The 27,017-nt window shown below is 48.9% G+C and overlaps 1 protein-coding gene across 32 annotated transcripts in view; it reads right to left on the bottom strand.

Annotated features, from left to right (window-relative positions):
• LOC143151710 (uncharacterized) overlaps positions 1-27,017 on the bottom strand; it is a 217,353-nt gene that overhangs the window by 1,479 nt on the left and 188,857 nt on the right. For 11 of the 32 annotated variants that reach the window (XM_076321097.1, XM_076321093.1, XM_076321086.1 and 8 more), the window contains 14 exons: positions 22,686-22,754; positions 14,876-14,935; positions 13,648-13,716; positions 12,915-13,104; positions 11,949-12,295; positions 9,948-10,130; positions 7,919-8,353; positions 5,326-5,505; positions 4,548-4,855; positions 4,176-4,431; positions 3,990-4,111; positions 3,671-3,912; positions 3,455-3,578; positions 3,042-3,376 (listed from right to left, as the gene is read on the bottom strand). In XM_076321097.1, coding sequence (XP_076177212.1) covers positions 3,042-3,376; positions 3,455-3,578; positions 3,671-3,912; positions 3,990-4,111; positions 4,176-4,431; positions 4,548-4,855; positions 5,326-5,505; positions 7,919-8,353; positions 9,948-10,130; positions 11,949-12,295; positions 12,915-13,104; positions 13,648-13,716; positions 14,876-14,935; positions 22,686-22,754 — 2,920 coding nt within the window. Of the gene's footprint in view, positions 1-3,041; positions 3,377-3,454; positions 3,579-3,670; positions 3,913-3,989; positions 4,112-4,175; positions 4,432-4,547; positions 4,856-5,325; positions 5,506-7,918; positions 8,354-9,947; positions 10,131-11,948; positions 12,296-12,914; positions 13,105-13,647; positions 13,717-14,875; positions 14,936-22,685; positions 22,757-27,017 lie in introns of all 32 variants that reach the window. The other 21 variants (XM_076321101.1, XM_076321102.1, XM_076321088.1 and 18 more) reach the window with 10 other exon arrangements.

Raw genomic sequence — 27,017 nt, 5'->3', positions numbered from 1 at the left:
AATCTTTTACTATCTAATTTTGTTAATTTCTTAATTTAGATGCTAATTTTATAGTATCTAAAGTATCTAAAAGTTTCCACGAATGACAAAGGAAATAAACGATTAACGGCTATATACTTTTCGCTAAATTTCTTCGTGTGATTTGACTTGCACGAAATCATAATAGCAAAACGTATTCGAAGAAATCGAATGCTTGCCGGGAAAATTTATCTTGGAATAAATTTTCTTCGCGGTGATCGTTCTTGAATCAGCGCTATGATGCTGACTAATATTTTGAAAGGCAGCTACTTTAATGTTGTAAAGCAGCTATAAGAAGCGTTCATATGTGCTCATGAACTTGCGTAAAAGTCTATGGCGTAAAGAAAACGGTATATGAAACACAATTGACACATAAAAGAATTATCCCTCTCGGCAAAATTAGAGACATAACGTATAGGTAACTTATGTACAAGAGATACTACCATACAGCAGGTTCACAGAGATCTGGTTACAGCAATTAGGTCTATCCGCTTAGTTTCGTATATCGGATTTCTCTCATTCGTGTATAAAATACGTTGTAAAGTATTCATGCCTCATTTCGACATGGGTTTTTTCCTATAGGAATTGTGGAATGGACTGTGTAAAACATATTTTTGTATTATATAACGAAAGTGTAATGTTAAAGTATGTGAAGGTCAAATAGTACATAGCAAAAGTAGACAGTAAGTTGACACGTACTGCTGGATGATGTACAACACAAACATAAAGAACATGTATAAAGTAGAGCAAAGAAAAGTTCAAGCCACACCATATTGATACGATCAATTGACAACATGCATTGGTGGTAATAAAATTCGGCAATAACAAACGTTAATATGAACACTGTACTTGAGGCATACATAACGAGCTTGTATAATAACTAATTGGAGGTAAGATAAAGTAATAGCTCACCAAAGACGATACGTTACACGTTGCGAAACGAGTATGTGTAAAAATAATTAACTGGCGGGTAAAAGTTTGGGTAAATTAATCTATCTTTGATGAGCTTGTATGATAAAATTACAAAACAAAATGTTCAGATGAGTCATTAAATTTATGCTATTTATCTTTCTTTACATTATGTACACTGAATTTATTATTGATTAGTCGGTATTTCACGCTATAACTCTGTTAGTCGTTTAACATTTTCATGCTTCGTATAATATTACATGTTTTATGCCATTAATATATTACTAAAAAGATACACACGACGTACATATAAGTTTAATTTTTTAATATTCCTTTAGAGGTATACCTAAAAATAGTATATTTTTAACTAGTACATGATTAAATATAAATTATAAAATATATATAAGTATAATAGACAATACAATATACATTCTTCGTACCTCTCATATGTTACCGTTGATATCATAATGTTTCGTATAATTTATTAGTTAGTTATTGGAATAGCCGTGCGATTAGGTGAATTTTTTAATAACAATAAATAATTATCAGTATATACTTTTCATATTTGTCAACCATTGCTCTGACTACTTTTGCAATGTACAATATACGTAAAATTGTTTGCATAATAATAATAATAATAATAATAATAATAATAATAATAATAATAATAATAATAATAATAATATTTATATAAAGCAATTTTTACCGAGCTAAAGTAAATTTTATAGGCAGTTCCTTCCAATGTGATTCATGGGAAAGCACAATAACTTTGTTCTTTAAATAACTATGTATAGTACATAAATTTTTTCAAACTTAATTTTTTGTTGCTTTACGAGTACTACAAAAAACATCTCAAACAACAAAATTCATTATATATACATTAACGATAAATTCTCAGCGTAGCACGTATTTTTATGTTTTAGAGTAAAAATACGGGATTATCGTCTTTCGCATTCTACTGTTTTCGTTTTAATTGTTTCGTTTAGAAATGAATGTAAAATCTCAGTTGTTCTCCTTTTTCAAATTCTGAGCGTAAAAACATACATTACAATCGATACATGTACATAATTAATGTGGCACATTACCTAATCCTACTTTATATTCGTCTGGAAAACAATACTCGCACTCTAGCCATTTCATTCACGGTTTACTTTCCACTTGAAAGAGTGGAAATTATGGTATAAAATAATAGTACCGAAACTGCACCGATGCTATAGAATAAACGTAGAGGAAAAGCGACATCGTAGACAATGATTTGAAAATAGACTAGTAATTACTACAAACTTCACAGACCGTTATTTATAGTTCACATTGCGTGTGCGTGTATATCGATTCATCGTGACTCTATAAATAACTTTCATTATGTAAATGACTAGAGTATCTTTTATCCGTTAAATTGTTGTAAGTTTATGAATACGTCCGGTTTTAATTGTCGAACATCAACACTGCAACTTTCGCGTCGTTTTGTGTTTTAGTATATAACGTTTGTGACGCTACAGTTTTGCGTGTAACGCGTATCACGAAGCAAACTGACTCTTTTCATATATTTCGAATATACATTTTATCTTCTTTTTACGTTTCCGTGTACTCATCGGTACGATCCTACAAACCAGTCGACAGTTTTACGTACGTATTCGCAGAAATTCTAGGACAATTCGATAAAAATAACGTTCTACTAGGAATTCGTACGACTTTGGGTCAGAAGAACGGTTTCGTTCATGGAAAAATATTTCTCACTCTGTAGCGCCTCGAAAATAAAAAAAAAAATACGCTGAAAATTGAATGAAATTCCTAGTGCAGGGGTGTACACAAGTGCGAGGAATCAGCAGTGTTGAGAACGCTAGTCTGATATAAGCCTTGCACGGGCATTAATATAATATATTATTGTCGAACGATCTAAAACAAATGAACTTACAATTCTTTGAGATGCTCTTCGATGTAATCTTTCAGTTTTTGTATTTTTTTTTCTTTTTCTTTGCTTTTTTTTTTGTATCGATGAGAAATCCAGTTATATCGTGGACTTTTTGTATGGCGTTCGGTAGATGTCAATATGTAACTCTTACGTTAATGTAAATGTTTTCACGAATCTGTAACTTTTATATTTGTATACTTACACGGTGGCATTGTCCAGTGTAATTGATTGACTGTTGATACCATTTCCGTGATTCGTATGATGACCGTTCAGTTCTCCTTCCACATTACCCTGATTATTATCCAATACAATTTTACTTTCATTAATGCCGTTACTATGCGTGCCGTTATGCACAATGTCCGCTGTAGTATTGTTTTCCGTATGATGAGCTCGCTGCTCTCCGCTAATGAATTGTTGAGTCGCTTCGGATATGAGACTGGCTGTCATAACATCGTCACCTTTGCTACCCGGTGCTGATTTATTTTCATCGTTAGGACTGTTGTCTTCTTTCAATTTATCGCCATCGCCACCCTCTCCCTAAACATTACGGACACGAGGGTGAAACCTGGTTGCGAACACAGCTTGGAAATATATTGCGGAGAAATTCATCGGTACCTTAGTAGGCGTGTTACTTTGATTTTTCCCGCGAGTCCTAAGCATAATCGCCTCGACGCGTTTACGTCTAGCGAGTCTTTCCTCTTCCTCCTTTTTGAGACGTTCAGCCATTTCGATCCGTTGTCTGCAACAACAATATTACGTATGTATTTTAAACAATTTGTTTTCTTTTGTCCGCGCGTAAATCGAATACGTTCCAAACGAACATTCCCCGACCTTTCCGCTTCTTCTCTCGCTTTCCGCTCGGCCTCTTCTTTCTCTTGCTTCTGACGAACCTCTTCCTCCCTTCTTCTCCTGTCCTCCTCCTCGCGACGGGTCGCTTCCTCGATCGCCAATCTCAGTCTCTGTTCCTCGGCTTCGCGAGCCTCGTTGGCCAAACGAAGCGTTTCTTCCTCCAAACGGCGTTGCTCTTCCTCCTCGGCTCGTAATCTCTCCGCCTCCAAACGCGCTTCTTCCTCCTGTTGGAAAAAGTTCTCTGATGCTCGTTTCGTTCTCGCGGTTTATAGACGACGGTTCGGAGGAAATATCGAACAACCTGTCGCTGACGTTCGAGTTCGGCTTCCCGTTCCGCTTGTTCCCTGGCCAATCGTCTACGTTCCGCTATAGCTGCCTTGGCCTCCTCCTCCGTGGTAATTCTGATCTTGGCTATCATCGAGGCTGAAAAATCGAACGATCGTGAAATCTTGGGATCGATATCGTGCGCAATGTTCGCCTTACTCACCGGACATGTCGATCTCCTCCAAAATGGGCTCGGACTTTGCCTCGATTTCCGGCGGTGGTTTCTTCTCCGGTTTGTTCTCTTCCTTTTTCGCGCTCTTGGCCGTTTCTACCTGGGACGGTACGAGCTGCGATTGGTTCTCCTGATTGATATTGGTCTCGTCCTTTGTCTGTTTGGTCACCGAGACGGAATTGGACTGTTCGATGATAGCCGGCTCCTTAACCTCTTCGGTACCCTGTTCCGCTGCACTTATTTCCTGCTGCAACGAAACAAGGACAAATGACGCAATCTTCCCCCCCCCCCGAGGTTCCCTTTACCACTCGTTAGAAGCGTCGCGTGCATTTCGCTCGTTACGAGGGAAGTGGAATGAATTACTTGTGTCTTCTCCGTGCCCTGGTCTTTCTTCTCCTCGTGCTTGTCCTCCGACTTCATCTCCTCCTTGACATCCTGCTTTATTATCTCCCCGACGCTCTCGCGGATGAACGGCTCGTTCTCGACTCCCGGGCTCTGCAGCGGCGTCGCTTTCGGGGTTATCCGCGGTGACGCTTTCGCGTTCTTGATCAGTTTCTCCGTCGGTTTCTTCGGCTCGGTCGTTTTCGGTGTGGAAGGTTTCTTTGGAGTGCTGTGGACCTTTGGCAGTGGAGGCTTCGAATCCTTCGTCAGCTTCGTGTCGGACAATAGATCTGCGACGAGAATTCGTGACTCGCGACACACGTCAAACTCGTACGTTTCCGTACAATCGGTATTTCAATGTGCAATAAAAAAAAAACAATGAACAGATGACAAATATATATGTACAACAAAAAAAAAAAAAAAAAATTGTAAAAAAAATAACGATACAGAGAATCAAACGATAATCAAAGTATAATAATAAATGACAAACATCGACGACAACGAATGAAAAAAGTTCGACCGATTCTTAAAGAATCGAGAGAACGTTAATCGGAAATGAAGTATTCGGGCGTCGCTCGAACGTAACCGAAACGAAAAAACGGTCGAACGATGATGAGTAAAGAAAGTCCGCGTTCGTATCCATCGGGAAGATGTCCGAGTCGATTTCTCCCGATCGTCTACGGCACGCGCGCGATCGTGCGAAACGATTACGTATCGGGCACGCGATTATATAAGAAGAGAATTGAAAGGGCATGCTCACTGTGTCGTTCTGTGACCGAAACACCGGTACCGGCAATAGAAGCAGGTCGCGGCCGACGCGGGGCAGCCGTACGGGGACGCAGATTGACGTTACTGCTGCCCACACTGCTGGCGCTTTGCTGGCTCATGGAGCTGTGCGGTCGTGATGGGCTGTTCGGTGTCACCTCCCCGCTGCGGATGCCTACGCGTACCCACCCAAGGTGAACATCTCTTCATTTACGTGTTTCGTGCATATGTTCGCGCGTTAAGTGCAAAAGAAACAGATTGCCGCGAAACCGCGGCACCTTCGCGTTGTCGCGACACTTCATGGTGATTCGCGGTTAAAGAGCTGTCAGAGGCCCCGAGGACTCGCGAGCCGTGTCCTTTCGGGATACGATCGAACGCGATCGCGCTACTACCGAGACCAAGACACGCTCTCGACTCGAACTATCTCGAGTTTCTCGTCAACGATCGAGCCACTACTCCTCCCGCGCGAGCGAGCTTCTCCGCGCGTCTTTCTCGGCTGCGCGCGGTTTCGAACGATTCGACTCGAAGTGGCTCGAAATTCGATCAGCTCCTCGAATCGCGTCCAAAGTGCTCGACCGTTCAAGGTCGCGTGCCCCACCCCGCGTACAGTATATACACCCTCTCCTAGTTTCGTACTCGGAATTTTCGTTCCGCCCCTTCCGGTCGTCCGGACGGAAGCAAACTCGCGGAGGACGTATAAAAACGAGGTTCGCGTCCAGGGTGATCCACAACGGGGACGCAACCTCGATCCATAAATCCAACGTTTCGCAGCGGCTGTAAACACCTCCCCCCGAAGTTGGCTCGAAATCGTTCTCAAGAGGACACGTCTCGCCCCCTAAAAGCCTCCGAACAGATTTAACCGCAAGAACCCTGTGCTTCGAATGTTTCGAGTATCTGTCGTAACACGGTGATTGCACGATCGCGACACACGAAAGACTTTCTTCTTATGTCGGATCGTTTGGTGCACAATGCTCTAATGTTTCGACAAACTGGTCTCTTTTCTCTCTCACTTCTGTGTCTGTTTTTCTTTCTTATCCATTGGTATATTTCTTATCTTTTTGTCGGTAGAAATGACAACGAAATGCGAAATTAAAAATAGAACAAGCACCGCCACCAAAAAATAATTATTACTGTCTGTGCCGTTTTGTGTATATACATCGAGGATAAATGAGAAAGAAACCAGGCTGAAATAAAGGTACAGAAAATCATAAACCACTGTAATACAGCGACAGAAAAAGAAGAGTCGAAGAACAAAAAATAGAGCGAAGAATGTATTGCACACTAAATACGATTATGATTCGTCTGTACAGTTCCAAAGGTTCGTGGGGAGGGCCAAAATACACATGTGTATACGTGATAAGGTATTTAAAGAAAAAAAAAAATCGTGTAGCTTACCGAAAACGTTAGACCTTCACCCCTGGGTACCGAAAAGCCGGCGTGATCTTGTCGTTTCTCAGCAGGAGAGTTTTGTTAATCAATTCGTACGCGTTAATGTGACAATCGACAATCAAAAACTTCATGCAGTCGCGCATACGTGTCGCATATAAATATACGTATATATATATATATATATATATATATATATATATATATATATCGTTGTTAAACATCGATTGTTAAGGAAAGACGAAGCGTGAAACGCTCTGAAAGATCGTTTTGTTAGTCTCTATTCAATGCGCAAGCGTGTAATCGATCGTCGTCTCGCGGTATCGTCGAAAAATAATCCGAAACGATCGTACGACGATTTTCTATCTTATTGATTCACAATGGCTTCTCTCTGCATCCGTCGTGCATGCATATGTGCACCCAACTCACGTCAGAACGAGTACAATGTAAACGTTATTGAAAATCCTCTATCGGGCCCCGCTCGAGAAAGGCGAACTTCTATACCGCGAGATGAGTTAACGCAAATTAGTGCGAAGCAGATTCTGCGAGTCGTCGTAGAACGATAAAGACGAACCTGTTGACGAAAAGTATGAAAACGGAGCTCTCGACGTCCGGTTGATCGAACACCCGAGTACCTGGATGTTCGGCTAATACGATTACGGTTGCGCGTTATCTTTTATTCCGAGATTGCTACCGAAACGCGCCTACTACGATCTTCGACGATCTTCGACGATATTCTATCGTTTCCGATACAGTACCGCACCGTTACGTTTACTCGAACCGATAGACACGAAACAACAAACGACCAAATACTTTCGTAAGAAGTACAAACGCAACGTCCGAACTTTCTCTCGATCGAGAAACAACGCGTTCCTCCCGCGAGAACGTTTATTCTTCTCGCTTAGAAATGTTCAAAGTTCCGTTTCGACTCGTTCCGATGCGCGACGATACCGAACACGATGCTCGACGGTCAGGTTTTCTAGAAAAAAATTCCCGAAAGATTCGCGCGACCGTAACCGCGTTGCTCGGGCCGCGTCCGAATAAACGGATCAACGTCAAGAGCTCCCGTCGCGAAGAATACCCCAATGGCCGATTTTCCGTATCCAAGTATATACATGTATATAAATATTTACATGTGCGATCTCTGCGACGAACGAAGCGTGGCAAAGATCTCTGAGTTGAGTGCACGGGAACGATCTTACCTTGCTGCTGCTGGCTCTGATGCTCGCGGGCTTTGCGACGTAGTCTCTCGGCCCTCGTTGGTCTCGGGATCGGGACCGCGCCTGGCAACGTACCCATGCTACGAGAGTTATCCGAGCGTTTGAGGCTCTTTGCCCCGGACGCAGCTAAATGTGACATGCTGCGACTCATGCTAGAAGCGCTCAGAGGCTGGCTCTGCTGTTCCGTCAGCGTGCTAAGTTCTGTCGGACGTTTCCTAGGCTGCGCCAGCTGGTCCAGCCTGGACATCGAGTAAGTCCTACCTGGCGAACGTGTGAAGGCCTTGGCGCTGGAACTGCGTCCCGTAGACGGGGGTCCATCGCGCGGCGACGGTATCGTCGGCATCAGGTCGGTGCGCCTCCTGTTCACTCGCAGATAAACCGAACTAGGTGTGCCCGGTGTTCCGTCGCTTTCTTCACCTGCAAAGAGTTCCCCCTTAGAAGCCAAGCGGCAAGCGACGACCAGTTCTGCGCGCCCTACGTGGAAACGTGTAACAACGAGTACATGTACAAGGCGCGCAACGTAAACTCTTCAACGTCGCAACACAAGAGGATGTTCCACTCGATCGATCGTGTGCGTAACACGGCATTCCCTTACTTGTTGTTGTTATCGTTATTAATTCTCTCTCTCTCTCTCTCACTCTCTCTCGACTACGTTTATGCCCAACACGGCGCACTCGTTCATGCTGTCGCGTGTGTTTGCGTGTACGTGTACGTGTGTGCGTGCGTGTTCGTTGGGTGTGCGCGTGCGCGCGTTTGCGTTTCTGTTCGTGTTCGTGTGAACGATTCGAAGCGATACGGGTAACAACTGTGCGTGTAACTCGCGATCGTTCATTACGAGAACGCTACCAGAAGCGGAATCGGACAAGAGTTTTCGTCAAAAAGACGCATGCCGGTGGACACACAACGGTCGATGGATATACGGGAAACGAATGCGCGGGAAACGGGGTAAATGGGTGCGAACGAAGCAGTGAGAAGCGGTGCGTGGCCGAAAAATGATTCGCATGCGAACGTTAACGCGAATAATCCCGTGCGTGCAATGTGTTCTCTGTATCATCGGCATTCAAATTTTTACTATACGTATATCGATTCGCAAACATACATCGTTCAAAAACTGAAATCAAGCTATTGCTACGGAACGTGTAAGCGTTTCGAAACGTTTCGTAAACTCTCGAAATCGATCGTCGACGTGTGTTCGACGACGTTTTCTTCACCGGGAACGTTCGGTAAAAGTCGAGCGACGCAATCGTATCGAAATACGCGACGGTAAAGTTTTGCGAACGAAAAATGTCGTGTCGAGCAATTGAAAAAAAAAAAAGAACAAACAGTTACTCTCCATCGTCTATTCCTCGTTCGAGAATTGTATTCCATGGTTGAGGCACCTCAGCTTCTCAACGTTTCTTTTTTTCTCTGGATTCGTTCTCGAGCAACGTTGGAAAATTGACGCGTTAAACGGTACAATCGCTACGATTCAAAGGAGAGAACGATAAATCGAATAATTTTCTAACGCAACGGCGCTTATCTACGATCGTTAGCGAGTACAGCCCGTTAAAACGTACACGAAACGTGTTAGTATCGTTAGTACAGAATTTGGAACAGCGTTGGATGCATACGACTAACTAATGGCACGGGTGTTGCGCGACACCGATGTTCGTTCGAAGAGAAAAAAATATAAAGAAAATTACCATCGCGAGCCATAGAGGAGAACGCGAAAACACGTTCGCGACCGTAAGCCGCAGGAGTCGAGAGTCGAGCGTTCATCGGTGTTGCGCAACTTCGCGAGACGTCGCGACGAACGCATTCGAAAGAGCGTACACAGACACGTTTTCCACGAGCGTTAAACGATAGTGACATGCTTGCAAAGAGAGTATATAATCCCGTATGTGCTAACGAACGAGAGACAAGGATATGTATCGACAGCTCATACTGGGACGACGAAACAAAATCTTCCCGTAGCAGACTTTTTGCTGTTTTTGTTTTTTTTTTGTTTTTTTTTTTCGACATCAGGACTCACCACTGGCAGCCCGCTGAATCATCGGACGCCTAGTGTCGCTATCGGACTTATCATCGATGGCAAAGATGTCAGTTGTAGGAGGCAGAGAGAGGCTGGCTCTCTTATGTTTGGCAGGGGTTAAGGGAGGATCGGGGCTAGAATTCCAATTGAACACCTCGTACATGGACGAGGACATTCTCATATCTGCAAACAAATCATTCAAGGCTGCAACATTAGATACTTTTCTGTTTCTTTTTCTTTTCTGCGTTTTTTTTTTTTTTTTATTACGTTTTGTTCTTTTTTTGTTTCTTTCTATATCTTTTGTATCGAATTTTTAATTTTTGATAATTTCTCGGGTGGGCAGGGGTGGTCCGATAGAAAATAACGGGTGATGTGTGGGGGGTGGGGGATATTAGCACGAGTTAGATACAGTGCGATTTACAAGGTACTTTAAAATACATTTTGCCTGACAGAGCCACCACCAATATAAGTACAGACAAGAGCGGATGCAAAGGATCTTAATTACCGAAGGAAATCTATCTCCGGCCGGGGTAATATTCTCTGGTAAATTACGTTTACTCGGGCAGAATTTCTCGTATCGCGCGTTCGACTTACCGGAGAAGTCGGCGAGCGAAGGTGAGGTGCTTCTCGTGTGTACGTGAGACGAAAACCAAGGCTAGCCAAGTAACGGTAACGTAGCAAAAAGAAAATCTCTCGTTTATCGTCGAACACTCTTTTGGTCTCTGTTTGGCGGTCGTGCGCGGCAAAAGAATATCGAACAATCGGTGGACACGGCTGTGAATAGTGTACGGCAAACTGTATCGTGAATTTTGAAAGAAACAGAAAGAGTAGCGGATAATACGGTCGTTACGATTACGATAACGATGACGAACCCCGTAAGGATCCGATCGTCGCATGCTTCGCGAGGCGAGTTTTCGTTCGACGAACGGTCGCGAAGATCGTGTGAAGTATGGTGGTCGTGTGTTGGCGATCGATGTGCGATGTACGTTGGTTAATTACGTTCGACATTTTAGTATACGAAAGAAAACGAAACGATACTGTGAATGAAGCGCCGCGACTTTTTTCGACGTTGAAACTCTTACGATCGTGACGGAAGCGTAACTTCTCGTTTCGTATCGCCTCTGGTAATCGGTAAACGCGCGAACGATCTGAAATCATAACTGAAAACAGCGCAAGCAACGTGCGCAAATATCAATCCCGGGGCGTCGCTGTCTGCGTAGTTTTCTGGAACGTTGTGCATCCATGCGTTACGCACTGCGGCACCGATTGCGTAACTATATGTACTAGAAGCGCTGTGTGTAGAGAACGCAGTGAGAAAAGAAGCGGCCTTCGTCGTTGCTGCGCGGCAATTCGACCCTCGGCTCTTTCGAGACACTCGGATTGACAACGTGGAACAAATAGTATCGTTCTCGCACCAACGACACGGTTCACCGACGATTCTTGCACGAACTCGCGACACCGAACTACGATTGTTGCGCAACGGCCGACCAAGGGGACGCGCGACGGATAAATCGAGTCACCGGTTCGATCGTTACGAGGATTTTAACGGATTCTCCTACGCGATTCAACCTCGACGTTTTTACCGTCTATCCGTTATCTCGGTCTTGCACGTCGAAGCTCCACTTGCTCGAAAAAGGACACTTCGTATCGTAAGTCCGTCGAAATTCCCGCTCGTATCTCGTACGGAACGATCGGTGAAATTTGCTGAAAAGTCACGCGGGTGGTAGGAAATTCTTCGTCTCGTTGATTCGTAACGGGGTAACGCGTAACGACCGTCGCGAATCATATCTCTGTCGGCATCGAGATTCGTTCTACGCGACGGGGGGCCATTAACGAAACGTACGCGGCAAGTGAACGAGCCACTCGTCCCTTCGAGGTCCGCTGCGACTAACCGTTGTATCGTTCCGGGTTATCGTTACCACGGTGATTCTCTCGGTTGGTCGTTAACGCGTCGTTGATCGTTCGCGGATCGGATCACGGGCTAGGAAAGTAGTCACTGACCTTCGCCAGGTTTCCGGTCAAGTCCACCGGCGGAAGTGGCGCGTTTCTTGCTGCCGTCGAGCTCCCTTTCGGAGGATCTCCTGGTCAACGGCTGAGCGGCCGAGAACATCATTACGTTGGTGGTGGACGTGGCTCGACGAGTTCCCCAGAAAGTGGAGCCACCGGTGTCGGCAGGTTCCAGCATCCTTGGCGTAGAACTTCCGAACGCGAACACAATGTGCGACCTCTCGTTCTTCTTCTTCGCCTCTATGCGCGCCTCTCGCTCCTGGTTCTTCCGGAGGATCGCCTCCCGTCTTTCCCTCTCCGCCTCGCATATCAACCGCTTTCTCTCTTCGACTTGATTTCTTCTGAAACGATAACGAAAGCAATCGTCAGACATACGAGGCCACGGTGGGAGAGCGCTACGGTGTCGACGAATCTCGTCGCTGACAGAGGAGGATCACCACGACTACGAGTTTTCCCAAAAACTATAGGCGGGATTTCGAAAGATCCGCCCCGAATGGGGGGCCTCCCCTCTCGCGATACTCCGCGATCGCAAATCGGGCACGTTGGGCCAGACCGGATCCGAAACGATCGGTAAGCCGAGTCCTTTCCGCTCAAAGTCCACCACGGAAAATTCGCGCTCCCGTGTAACCCTCGAACGGTATCTTCTCGGATAACGTTCCGCGACGGAGAAGGAAATTGGGCCGCGAGGAACCATTCTCGGCGGTGAGCAGGTGTCTCGATAATTTCTCGGAGCTCCACCGCGGCAACGGGACGATCGTTAACGGGGTCGACTCGCAACGAGCGTTCGAAACGCTCCGAAATCGCGCGTCGAGGTTCGGGGAGAGAGCAGACCCTCGAGAGAACCCGAGCTTCCGAGCCTGGACCCGTTCGGGGTCGCGCGAGAACGAGGATCCCGGTAATTTGCGAATCGCGAACTCCTCGTAATTTCCATTCGCGATCTGGAGAATAAACAACACAAACCTGTCGTTGTCGCGCGATCTGAGCTCGTCGATGCGCCTTCGGCGTTCCTCCTCCCGCTGCTCCCGGAAACGTTGCGCGGCGAGTGCCTGTTGTCTCAGCTCTTCCAACTTCCGTTGCCGCTCCTCGTTCTGTCTCTCACGGACGAGCTTCGCCCTGTCCACGTCTTTCGCGCTTCCCGTTGACTCCCGTCCTGGGAACAACCAAGGAAATCGATTAGCTCACCCGCCGTACGATCCATCCTGTTTCGCTCGAAACACTGCAAACCGTTAATCGTTCCCTCGGATGGTTCACCGGCGCGCGTCTTTTATTCAACGGAAAATTCGCGAACGTTTGTCGCTCGACGCGTTCACGGTTCGGTTTCGAGAGCGGAAAGACTCGATCGCGGGGGAAAAATTGAATCGATTTGCAAACGAACGTTTTCTTCGCGAGGTATTTTGGACAAATTTCGACTCGAATCGTCGAGCGTCGACGGACCGTGAACGCGTCGAACTCGTGAATCGTATCGTCGAAGGAACGCTCGTTATTCGCGTTACCGGAACTTTCCCGATTTCGCGTGTTCGAAAGCAACGATACTCGACGTATCCGCGAAGAAGAAGCGTAATTGCGACCGGTCGCGGTTTTCGTTAAAGCGAAGCACTCGAATTCGTTGATCGAACGCGAACGCGAATTCGGTACTCTCGAGGGGGAACGAGGGACGAGTTAGATCTCGGCATTGCCCTTGAAAAGGTGATACCTTCGTTCTCGTTAGGAAGATCGCCGTCGAGAGAGTCCTCGTCGTAGAGACTTCGGCGTCGCTTCACATCTGTCGAGAAGAAAGCGAGAACATGTGCGTACGCACGTGAGATTCGGTTATTAGGAGCGCGTCTCGCGTAATCGATACACTGCGAGCATGCAGCTGCGGGCACAACCGCGCGTTACGATGCATCTCGAAAGCCGATGCCACTCTCCGGTGAAACATGCGTCGTGCAGTTGTCGCTAGGCGGACCAGAGACCGGGAGCCAGGGGGACGATGCAACGGGATACACGCCCGCGGGAAAAACTGTGTCGCGAAATTCCGTTCGGAGCGGTGCACGCGCGTTGCACCGGAACCCCACCGTTCTGTCGCTAAATCGAATCAATGAAACGCTATTACGCCAGCGAATACTGGAGAGAGAGGGGGGCTCCCGGAGAAAGGAGAGTTTAAAAATCCGTAACCTCCGGGAGAATGTTTTCCATCGCATCGATTCGATTACCCGACGACGATAATCGATTTTTCAACGTCGCGGAATATTTCTTCGACGCGACGCGACTCGACGCGACTAGTCGACGATCGGAGAAATAAATTTCGTTTCTTCGGCCTTTTTCCCCGCGACGGAGGCCACGCGTTTCTCCCCGGTATCCAGAATGCTTCTATACCACCCTTCGAGGAAGCTAACGCGATTATTAGAAATAGGACGAGCCGAAGAGGAAACGCGCGCGTCTATCGCGGCGGAGAGAAAAAATGTTGGCGAACTGGAGGGTCGCGGTTGGAAAAATATTCCGTCCGAGTCCCCCCGGTTGATCCCGGAACGTTGAATTTAATTTCGAAAGTTCCTTTCGTTCGGAGAACACGCGAGAAGAAAGATCTTCCGGGTGGATCGTTTGCTCTTCGTTACCGCGAAACTATTTTTCCACGTAGTTTCGCGTCGACTTTGAATTTTCGCGAACGGGACGCGCGCGGAACGAGATTCGTGCGCACACGCAAACAACACACACAAAGACAGGCGCGTGCAGCAAACACACGGGGCGTAGACACGCGAGCGAGGAACACGTAACGCACACAAGGCGACGGTCGAACGCGAGCAACTGAATGCGGTCATTTCCAATTTCGACAGGGGATTACCGTTAATACGCACTCGTTACGCGGGGCATTAAATTCCGTGCAAATATCGCGACGAGTTTGGCAAAGCACACCGCCTGTTATTTACCACGCTGATTATTACCTGACGAATCGGGAGAAGCCTCGTCACCTCCGATTTGGGCGAACCAGTGCATCGTTTGCTCTGCGGAAGACAAATTTGAATTTCGTTCCTACAGGATACTTTATTTTTTCGAACGGAACGCGCCGACGTCCTCGATCACCGAGCTCGTTGCTGCCTCTCTCGGCGAGGATTTCGGCGCTATTTTACAATTGTTCGCGCAAAATTGTCAACGTACGGGGAAACGTACTCGCACGGAGGATTCGTACGCGAGTTCGTTCCCCGATAAGTGTTTCCTCCGTTTCGAAAAGTACAAAAAAAAACAACGTTACAATCGCAATTTGGAAAACTGTCGGACGACCGACCTTCTCGTTGTCGCGAATCGCCGAACGATCGGGATATTTTACACGGAGCGTGCTCGGACGGAAAAGATACATTTGTGCAAAAAATCTACGGGACAGAGAGGAAGTCGTTTCGCTAAATACTGTGTTGTGCGTTTCTAAAAGCATCCTAGCTCGAAGCGACGGTGAACCGATCGCTGCTGCGAGGTTTCTTCGCGACACGCGTTACAATTCTAGCGATTTCCCCGCTATTTGGGACGAGGTGCTTCGAAACCGGGTATTCGTCGAGCCGATAACTCGACACCGCTTTACCGATACGATAAACGATACTTTGGTATCTTTCCTCGCGTCGTCCGTGTAAAACGCTCTCTCTTATTCGCAATTACCGAGTACTCGTTCGCGCGATACTCGTTACTCGGCACTTAACGCCGATAGAAATTGCCAACGGGAACCTTTCGATTACTCGGCGCGGGAATATCCCGGTGTAACGTTTCGAGCGTGGCTCTCCATCTTCGGGAGTTCGGCTCGGAGCGCGCGATCCCAGGAAATATGAATTACGCGCGTCTCTATGGGAGCTTTGATCTCCTTTTTCGAAGCGGCGGTTCGGGCTACCGGGGAGAAGAATGGCGGAGAGGACGAGCAGGAGAAATAGGGCGGAATTTAAAGGAAGTCCCGTACATTTTTGCGAAAGCTCCTCCCTAAACGCGCGCGAAGAATAATGAGGGGAACGCGGACAAGCGAGGGGATTTTCATCGCGAAGAGCACGGTCGGGACGCGTTGCGGAACGGGGAAAAAAATAATACGAGCGATCGATGCGAGGAGAGCAGCAGCGACCGAGCGCGGTTACGTTAACGATACTGTCGCGCGTAATCGCGAACGAGCGTCGTTAATTGCGAGCCGTGCCTCGCTTATTTTCGACACGCGTCGCACCAACGTTCCGCGCACCGAGCGTTTTTCGTCGATTCGCTTTCAACCAACGTGGAAACGGTTTTTATCCGGAGAGCGTCGTTTCCGGCGGTTACTGTACGCAAAACGCGCGGACCGAATGCGGAGAAACCGCGACGCGTCGACGACGATAAAATTGATAATTGGAAAACGAATGGCCGCGGAAAGAACGAACGAACGACGAAACGATCCCGTGTACAATTACGCTCGGATCGTAGCCACGGAACGATTCCGCTTTGGTAAGAAACGCGATCGCGGCTCGATAATCGTCCCGCGGAAACGCAAATGGAAACCGAAGAGCTCGCGTTATCGCGACGGTCGATTATTCCATCGAAAGTCGTTTAAGTCTCGTGCATTCGGCCGCTACGGTTAACGGCGATCGTATTCGCCGTACTTTGCGTTTACCGGCTCGAAACGGTACGCGTATTACTCGTTCCGACGATACGTTTTAATAATCGCGAGCTCGTTAACGATATTTATTTATTCGTTTATTCGACGAACGCTGCACGAGTTACGCCACTTACGTCGAACGTACGAGGCGCGCGTTCGTCGCGAGCACGGGGGGGAAGCGGAATTTTTTCGTTAAATCGATGGACACGGCGAACAAAAACACCGCGTAACCGTATTCGTTCGCGAGGTTTCGCTCGATCGTATCTCTTTTTGTTCGCCGATTCGAGGAATTTCGCGGATTTCTGATCGCTGGTGGCACGGTTAAACACGTACGAACAATCGACGGAGACGCGTACGCGGGTTCCGCGAAGAGACAACGGTTCGGTTCGAATCCGAGTAAACGGAACGAAATCTACACCGCGACGATGTTTGCGCGTGAACGCGTTCCAGAGATGGGCTCGTTACCGCCGGGTATTGTAACGAGAAAGAAAGAAGTCTCGCGCTGACAAAGGGAATGCGGTATCGCGCGTAAGTAGAATATGGACAGCGTCGTCGAGTCGTTTTGCCTCGCGAAGGCCGACCGCGTCCGACACAATACGCTCGCGAGGAATTCTTTTTTTCTCCACGGAATACACCACCAGTGGGAAACGCGAACGTTGACGCGTTCGCGTGGAAAAATAACAACGGAACGCGTCTTATTTTCGATCGTTTGCTTTCCACGAAACGATATTTATTTTTTTTTCTCCAAAAAAAAAAAAAAAGAAACGATACTCGAACAATGAAATTCCAGCTAATCGGAAACACATCCAGGTGGTAAACCGAGAACGGATCCGACATCCGCGATTACGTTCTCGATCGTTTCCCTCGTTAACGACGCTCTCGAATATTTTCGATACAACGAAATATTAATCGAGCGGCGTTGAACGCGGTACAAATTCAATTCGAAAGGGACAAGATACGAATATCGATTTCGACGCGTTTCAACGCGAAACGAAATTTCCATTCGATTATCGATCGTCGCGTCGAGCCTTCCGTCCCGTCGCGCTCTGTCCCCCTCTGTGTTCCGATTAATTGGAAATTCGTGCGACTTACTTTCGCGACCTCGACGACTCTTTAAAAAAAAAGCACAGAGAACAGGGATCGCGAGCCGGTTGGGTTCGTTTCCATCGCGCGGCTGCGAAGGGAAAACTGGCGCGCGCGGTACCACCGCTGACGCTACCTGCCGATGTTGTTTCCGGTTGCTGATTGCAAATGTCGGAAGAGTGGAAAAAGTGTGAGAGCAGAAGGGGAGTAGACCCGTGGATCGCCTCGTGGCAACCGTTGATGGTAATTGGACGTTTCATTAGCAATGCGGATGTGGAATCGAACGAGGGAGCGAGACGACGTCGAGGAAGAGGAGTCGAGGAGTGAAAGAGAGTGAAAGAGAGAGAGAGAGAACGCGGTTGCGAAGAAGGGAAACAGGGTGAAAGCGTTTCGACGTTACGGATATAAAGTCCTGTCGGACGCATTGGAAGGAGGGGTTGTCAACGAAACGAACGTACTCCAGCCACCGTCTGCGAATTAGTAAAGGAAAAAAAAGGTATTCGGAAACGCGGGCGTTAAGCGCGCAACGTAATTAACGGGGGCGCTAGGCGGTTCCCCGGGGCGAGAAACGGAACCACCGAATCGATGCGTTTTCCAACCCAATTCGAAAAACCGATACTGGAAATTCGAAGAGAGACTCGACTCGCGAGGCGTGGACCGCGGCCCTCTTCGAGATTGCGCGAGAAAAGTCGAACGAGAGTGGGAGGGGAAAAAAAAAGAAATTTGGGGAAAAGAGCCCAAAACCGTGAGGGGGTAGAGAGATCTCCCGGGTAAAAATGTTTGGACGATGATTTAAATTACAGCGGTCTCCGGCCACAATGGGTCCCGCTTCCCAGGAAAACGGTCGAAAAACGTCGAGAGGCCCTCGGCGGTGGATATACACACGTAGGCTCTGTTAATCTTCCGTCGCCTGGAACCGAGGCGGGAAACAATGGAAATCCAGGCTTTTCATCCGGTTCCGTAGGCCGCGTTGGAATTGAAATTTCGCCACGAAGAAACCCAATTGTCGACCGAGAGAGCCTGGATATCGCGACGGTTCCAGTCATTTCTGAAGCGTCCCCTTATCTCGCGGGAAACGTTTCGCCGTGGATTTAGAGCTTCGACGGTAGCTTCCGTCCGTTCAATGGACGAGCGCGAACGCAGCCCCACGATCACCGATCGCGAACTTATTACTCGATCGGGACAGCTTTCTCATCGCGGAACGCTTTCGACGATTCCCGAGTTCCCTCGAAACTTCGTCCCCGAACGACCGGATCTTCGTCCCGGGACTAAATTAAATTCGCTCATCGACGCGGCTCGAATCTCCCGTTCGATGATTCGTTATATTCCTCACGGTTCTCGCGCGTTCCTCTAGAAGTCGATTTCAACCGTTCGATCGCGTGGTAACTATCCAAAAAAGAAACAAAAACTCGCCACAGAATAGACAAACAACCCTGGCGACTCGTTCGTAGGGGTTTTCATTCGCGTGAAACACGAACCGCGATGTCGAAAGATCGTTACCGTGTCTCGCTGGAGGATATCGTCGCGGGTTTTGCAATTTTTCTTTCCTCCAGCAGCGAGATCAAAGAACGGAGATGAAATCGTACGCGCGATCTTCGACCGAGCGTCGAAAGACGCTTCTTTCGCGGCTAAGAAACGACGAAAGAACGAACGCGTTAGTCTACCGCGTACCAGCCCATTGTTGTCCTCGATAGGAACGGGCCCGACTGGACGGTTGCGTTACAATGAAACCGAGGATTGCGCGAAACAACGTAACCGGGACGTATCTCGGATCTTGGTCCAACGATGGAAAGAAAATCCATGCGTGGGCACAAAAGATCATTTCCGAGTCTCGTTACAGCGGGACGGAGGAATACGTTCGACGAAATTGTCTTTCAGCTAGCGGGGCTACACCGGGGCGATTGGTGTTTCGCGCGCAAAAGGGGAGAAAGACTCGAGGCGAATAACGTCCGCGATAAGACAAATACGCGTCGTCGAGGCACTAGGTCAGCGTGAAATTCTCGAGAAAATCCGAAACAATGGCGACGATCGAGGTTAGGTCGTCCCGGACCGACGCGACTGGAAATTGTTCCAAATCCCCCGGTCGCATCGGTTCGCGGGACGGGACGGGACGGGACGGGGCTCTTTAGGCTCGTTTCCATTTTCCAGGTTGTCGAGGGTCGATAGCAGTCCACCGTCTCCTTCGTAGGTAGCGCGTTGAAAAGTCCGACGGTGGATACAGCCAAGGGACGCTGTTAATCTTCCAGCGTTAGGAAGTGGGTCGGAAAACAATAGGAATCCGTTCTTGCCATCTACCTTGGCGCGCATCGTTCTTACTGTTTTTCCGTTCTCGCGACGCTCGTCGAGTCGACTGCTCTCCACTTTGGACGGGCTTCTTCTTCTCTTTTTCCTCCTCTCCTCGAGCTTCTCTTCCGGGCGCGCGTTCCACGATATTCTCGAATAATGCGCACCGTCGAGTACCCGTTCCCGATTTACGCGAAGACGATCGACGCGATCTATCATCGAAACTCGATCGATCGGCGCTCTCGCGACTCGCGATTACGTTTCGAGGTTCCGTGGCGTTCTCTTCTCGTTTCGGTGTATTGTTCGATTCGAATTCCGTGGCGTCGTCGAGGGATAATTGCGAGCGTTTAACGCCGGCCTCGAGCGACGGAGGATTCGAATCGCTGGCAGGGAACAAAAAAAAAACCGAAAGAAAAAAGACGAAATTGGAACGAAACGCGGGATTCTGTCGCGGTACGACCTTGAACCGTGGTAAATCGGCCTCCGCGGAGGATCCCTCGTTGAATTTCGATTTCCCGAAGCGACGCGGGTCCGAGCGGCGGGTCTTCCGTTTCGAGGGAGTCGTGCCGGTGTGTCTGCGGGCGAGGATCGAAATTGTCCCGGTTTCCGGGCCCTGGGCGAACGTTTCGCCAATATTTAACGAGGGAACGAGGTTTCGCGCGCGGCCACCGGCCGACTTTGTTTTCGCTTCTGGCCTCGAGGCCCGATAATTGTCCTTGCGCTACACGCGCTACCGATAACTCGGAACACGCTTCTAATTATCTCGTCGACCGCAGGGCCCCACGAATTTTTCATCCTCGAGCTAACTTCGTTCCCCACCGTACCGAAACCTCGCGCTTCGAACCGATCAACGACCGTACAAACTTTGATTTTACGTTGGCAACGCGACCGTCGCGGTTACCCGTTAACGCGATTTAACGCGGCAAATGGAAACCGGTCTCGAAGAACCCGCAACTTTTCCTCGAGCAAAGTTCACATCGATCGAGTAATTTACAATTTAGACGCGCTCGAGAGCGAAGCGATCCGCGTCCAAGGTACCGCGAGACATTTATCGCGACGAGTGGCTTTTTGCTCGATTTCCACGTTTCCTTGCTACCGTTTCATTCGAGTGTTTTTGGCACGGGAGAAAGATGCATTCTCAGCGCGACTCGCCGTATACGTTGGATTCTTTGCAGGTAAAAGCCACGTTGCGAGTAACGTTCGAACGTTGATTCTCCTGAAAAATTGATCGGTCGGACGATCGAGGCGCAGAGGAGAGTCCTTTCGCGCTGTTTAACGCGAAATATATACATCGTTGGACGTTCAAGCGGCTTTGCCGGCAATTCGAGCGGAACGCGCACGTTCGTTCGGAAGCGTTTTCACCGCGACTCGACGTTAGGGAATCGAGGAACGCGCGTGGATAACATTGCACGATCTCGCGAGATTCGTCGCTGAACGGATATTTCGGTGCTCGGCGATCACCGATCTTTCGTTACCCTTCCGGACAAATGCACACGTTATCGTCAATTTCACGGGCGCTTCTCACGGTCGATCGAGCCGCTGGCTTTTCGAGCGGGGAGGATACGACGCGACGAGCGAAGCGCGAGCGATGGAATTAAAACGTTATTAAATCCACTCGTCGTTTTACAACGCGGCCAGGTATCGCGCTCGTTATCTACCGCGGGCCAGATGTATTCGCGTTTCGGATCCTCGGTGACGATGCGTCGTCCGATTTCGCGGACGCGCCTAATTTGTCGCAGTTCGATGATTAAACGATGCCGTGCGGCAGTAGGGGTATTTATCGTAGGAATTTCGTCGATACGGTGATCATCGAGCTACCGAATCGCGACGAAATAACGGACAACGGAGCGAGTAGCTCCGCGCAAAATCGAGAGCGAAAAGATCGAGTTTTGCAACCTCGGCCTGGATTATCCTCGATTCGAAGCACGGATTGAACGAAAACGATACGATGGATATTTCGTGGATCGTTCTCGCCCAAGGTAGATCGCGAAGGAAAAAGGACAACGGACATCGAACTCGAATTCGCGCGTTTCAATGGGAATTTCAATTGGCGCTCGAATACAGCTTTCGGCGAATATAGAATTAATGGAACGATAAAATCGCAAACGAATCCATCGGATCGCGTTTCGACGAATAAATAAGATCTCGACGCGAAACGATCGCTCGCGCTCGAGTTTCTCGTTGAATTTTTCATCCTCCCCGAGACCCGGCCGCTAATACACAAAACGATCGGAGGAACGTACGAAAAAGAGGTCTCGGTAGGAGACGATCGCCACGGTTTCGCGACGGCCACCGAACCGAATACCTCTGGAAAATCTTTCCTCCCTCGTTTGTTTTCGAGGGGGGATATAACGGCGGTGAAAACTTTACGCCAGTTTCTTTTCAGTTCGACGACGAATGGCCGGGCTTTGTTCGGGGAATTTACAGCCGTTGATCAACGAGAAAGGATTTCCCCGGTGCGGGCTCGCGCGGACGCGAACATTTCGCGGGCAGCGTTTCGCGACAAAGGGGGGAAAAGGTAACTACGTCCCCGCCCCGTTCCTTTCCCGTCTACATGCCATACGGGAACCTAAAGGAATAAATAAACATTCGCGGCGACGACTACCTGTTCAACGAGCATGCATAAAGTGCGCCATCGATGCTATCGGGGTGTCGTTCTACAACGTGCGCGATCGAGTCCACGGTGGAACGAAAGCGACATACGACATTTTTGCAAACGTCGGACAAGGCTGTGCCATGGATTTCTCTCTAGATTACGTAGTTTCGTCGTGCGCTGTTCGATATCTGCTTACCCTTCGTGAGAGAGTGGCGATTGTGTGCAGAACTGGACCTTTGGTTAGTTTCTTCAGAAGCGGCTCCAGCTGCAACAAACAAAACGACTTTCGTCAGGCGAGCAGATGTCGCGTTTAACTACACAGGCGCGAACGACCCGATAGTAAACTCGTTCGCGATCGCTCGAGAGACCAGCCTCTCGGATCCTCCCTGCTGAAATTATACCGAGACGACAGAGCCGGCTACTAGAGGGTTCGTCCCGTGTTTCTCGACGGGGTAACGCTAGGTGTACCAACCTCTAACTACCGTTACGAAGAAGTGTGCATTAAATTCCCTAGCATATTTTCTTAAGACGCGATACTTTTCTAATCTACGCGTACAATCGATTTCAGGAGGTCCTCTTTCTCCTCGATCTGCAATTTCTCCGAGACCAGTACAAAGAACACCTTAACGCCCTGGAATCTATCGATACTTCCAGAGTTAAGGTCACTTGGTTCAGACTCTCCCGTGGAACGCTCCCAACGCGAGATATACACCTGCCAGGGTCAAAGAAACCTACGATATACTTTCTCGGTCGAGTGACGGATATCGTCGCCCTCGCGGGTACATCCTAACGCGGGATACTCGCGAGGAAGCAGGTCGCTCGTACGGTGTTCGCGTTGTCGCTTCTAAAAGTTTCCGCGAAACTAGTTGCCGGTTCGCGATTCTCCGCGGACAGGCGCCGCTTCCTTTTCATCGCGGCGGGTCGCGCGTCTCTAAATACTTGGGAGCGTCGCGGCGGTGCTCGCGTCGACCACTCGCGGCCAACTATTCATCGAAGTTGCTCGCGAGAGAGGACCCCGAGAACCTCGTCCTTTGTGCCGACATCCATTGACTCCGCATCGGGGCGAGCATCAGGACGCCCGCGTCTCCCGTCCAGGTCGCTAACAAGCTTATTAACGGCGTCTTGATCGGGCTGCTCCCGGTTGTCGCTAATAACCGTCTCGCCTCGTCGAGAAATTGCGGGTCTCGTGTCTCGAAAGACAAACGGACCGGGAGCACGGTGCTCCAATTACGCGTCGCGCGTTGAAAAATTTCTCACGGAAATATTCCGCTTTTTAACCCTTTGCGGACGCGGTGCCGAGCTCCTGCCGCGATAGTCGTTTAAAATTGCCAGCGCATATTTCTGCTTAACCATCGACGTGCATTTAGGTGGGACACGTATACGCGTTTCTCGGCTCTATCGACCGTTCTCGCCAAACGCATATACGAGTTCTTCGGTCAATTTGACGATTCGCGTAAAACGCATATACGCGGCGCTCGTCCGCAAAGGGTTGAAGCAACCGGGTATCCAGGAGTACAACGAAACGCGTTCATTCCGCGCTGAACACGCTCCTCGTAATCCGGAGTTTACAAGACCGGAGAGGAACCGACAGATCGAATTATCAGAATTTAAACCCGATCCTTCGTTTAACGTCCCGCTTCGCGAATCGGCCGATCCATTTCACTTTTTTCCCATCCGTCTCGGTCTATCGGTAACTCCATTCTCCGGCTCGTCCCTCATTTTGCCTCGACGGGAGCGATCAACGTACGGTCTCGTCCGTGGCGCGTAACTTTGCTGCTTCGTTACGCTTCGTCAATTTGGTTTCCCTTCGGTAATGCGTTGTCGCTCAATTATTTTCGTTATCGGTTCGCAACATCGTCGAGTAACCGGTACGCGCAAACCCACGAATCTGTATCCTCCTCCCCGGTACGAAAATTACCCTCTCGAGTTACTTTCTACATTTTAGTTTCATTTTCGTATCGATCGCGTTTTGTATTTATTTCGCGGCGCGCCTGCCTTCTACGGTAGCGTAAGCTCGGTTTACAGTTAATCCATGCGCGTATCCCGTATTTTGGCTCGACGCTCTTAACCCTACTACGTAGAATGCGATAAACGATCCATCTACCTAGAAATTAGCCCAGCCGAGCTCGATACTACCCTGCATTACCGCCGGGTATTGTTATTCCGCGTCATTAGGGGATATTGCCTCGGGACTATAAATCGGTTATATCCGACTTTCGAAGCGACTGTCATCCCTGGTAACCCCGTGAAAGTAGAAACCGTTTACATCGTCTCGGAAAGGTACTCGGGCGTTTCGTCAGGCCCGATAAATTGCCCACCATCCCTCGCCGCTTATCTGCGAGTGAGCAGACATCGGACGAAATTGCCGAGGAAGCACCGAAATATTTTTCCAAAACCTACGAGAGACCTGGGCTCAAAGTCTCGAGGATGAAAAGTCCGACTAGCTCCCGTTCTTGATCTTTCTCGAGGCATCGCGTCCTCGTAAATTCTCTCCCGCGATCAAAACCATTACGATAGATACTTCCGGACGTTTCTAGTCAGCTTTCTTCCATTTCGTATGGAAAGAACGCTGGTTCCTTCCGAATCTCTTCTCTCGAATCGAAAAATCTGAAAGATTCCGCGTCGACGAGCGAGCACGATTCCTTCGGCCCTACCGAAGCGTCGAAAAAGAAACACCTTTTCCTCGCGAAAAGAACGAACGATTGGCCGATGCATTACGAAGCGAAACAAAGAACAAGAGTTCCGTGGATTCGAGTTCTCGACCCAAAGCCCTCTAGAGCGTACACTCGCGCAAACAAGAGCTCCTTTCGCGTTGCACAATAACGCGATTTCGATGGCAGGTATTGTCGTTTCGGCGGCACATCGATTCGCGGTACACGCCTCGCGCGTAAATCAAAGCGAAAACGGGCCGGGTGGCGCGACTAATATTTTCTACCTCCGATGTACAATATATCGAGGCAGAATGGACAAGGCTCGTAATTCGATCCCGAAGCGATTCCACGACGCGCGAAAAACACGCGCGGTTCGCGATCCCGTACCAAGGACGATTTCCTCGCGAGAAATTAATTAACGTCGCGCACGCGCTCACACGGTGGTGAAGTTATCGTTATCAACCGGCCGCGTTATTCGCCGGGCGTTAATTAATTTCCCGCGGCCGCATCTGCGGCCATCGAAACCATCCCCGCCCCGTAAAACTCGCGTTTCCGAATCCCCGGTTTCGCTCGTAAATTCCACGGTGAGCGTTCGTGACGGTTCGAGAAATCCGCTCGACGAACCGCGTTCCTCTCGCGGGTGTCTTGACGCGTTGCACGCGCGAACTCGGTGTGGACAACGACAACGGGCTTCGCGAATCGTTTCCGGAAACCACCGTTTCCCTCGTTGTCGAGAACGCTCCGTCGGAGTCGATCGCGCCTGTGTCGCGAACCGCGAAGAGAATCTATGATAACGATACGCGCGAGATCACCACGGCTCGGATTCATCGAGCAGAAATCGGAACGTAGCCGCGCGATAAGAATACGAAGACCTTCTTTGTACAGTGGTAAAGTTTATACGGCGTGGAAAGAAATGGGGGATCGTAATTTTTAGACGGTACTCGCCAAATGCGACGGAAAACTTCCGATAAACGTGCCTCGAGAATATTTACCGACTCGCGAATCATTTTTGGTTTCCTTTCCGGTAAACGATTTTGTCACTTTCGGAGCTCTCGTCCCGTACGGAACTATAACTCTCCGCTCTGAGTATTTACCGCGTCTCAGGGTCGTAGATCGCATACGGAAAAAGAATGAACGACAAAGGTGGATAAATTACGAAACGCAGGGAGCAACGACTTCCGTAGTGGATCGACAACCGAATTTGCGGGCCTGGCGCGGTGCAGGTTGCTCGAAGGCTCGTGTCTTCTCTCGTGTTTCCGCGACAACGACGCGCGTGTATACCCAACGAGCCACCTCGGGGCGAATCCCTTTGACGATGCCAATTTCTGCTCGTAACAATTCCCCGCGAACGTACACGCTCTCCTTGTGCAATTATTAACTCGCCCAAGTTACCTCAAGAAGCCTCGATTACACCGGGAAAACGGTTAATCGAAATCGGCTGCAATTCGGGCGTTTAATTGGACGCGCGAGTAGAAACGGTAGTCTCGGCCAACGACTCTTTGACGGTGAATTAATCGCGAGTAACGTTTTCCCGCGGCGGGACCGTATTTAACGCAACGTTCGCATTAATCGAGAACCGGTGCTCGCTCGCGGTGGATTTTCCGCGAACGAAAATACTCGAGCGAGTGGTTCGTTTTGAGGCGCGATTCGCGTCGTCCGAGAGTTTCGAGCTGCGAGAACACCGATGAGAAATTCTTTCGGTTTCGAGGTGAACAGCGAGGAACTAACGCGCTCGGCTATTACGGAGCGTAAATGATTCCGCGCGAAGCGAATTAGAGGTTGGAAACGCGTCGCGCCGAGGGCGCGATAACGATACACCAACGGACGCGTTAAATATTAACGTAATGCGGAGTTGGAAACTTCCCAGCGGTGCAACG

This window comes from Ptiloglossa arizonensis, chromosome 9 (genome assembly GCF_051014685.1).
Source record: "Ptiloglossa arizonensis isolate GNS036 chromosome 9, iyPtiAriz1_principal, whole genome shotgun sequence".
Taxonomy (NCBI): domain Eukaryota; kingdom Metazoa; phylum Arthropoda; class Insecta; order Hymenoptera; family Colletidae; genus Ptiloglossa; species Ptiloglossa arizonensis.
Note: the sequence above shows the minus strand (reverse complement) of the source record. Positions and strands in the feature narration are given on the sequence as shown.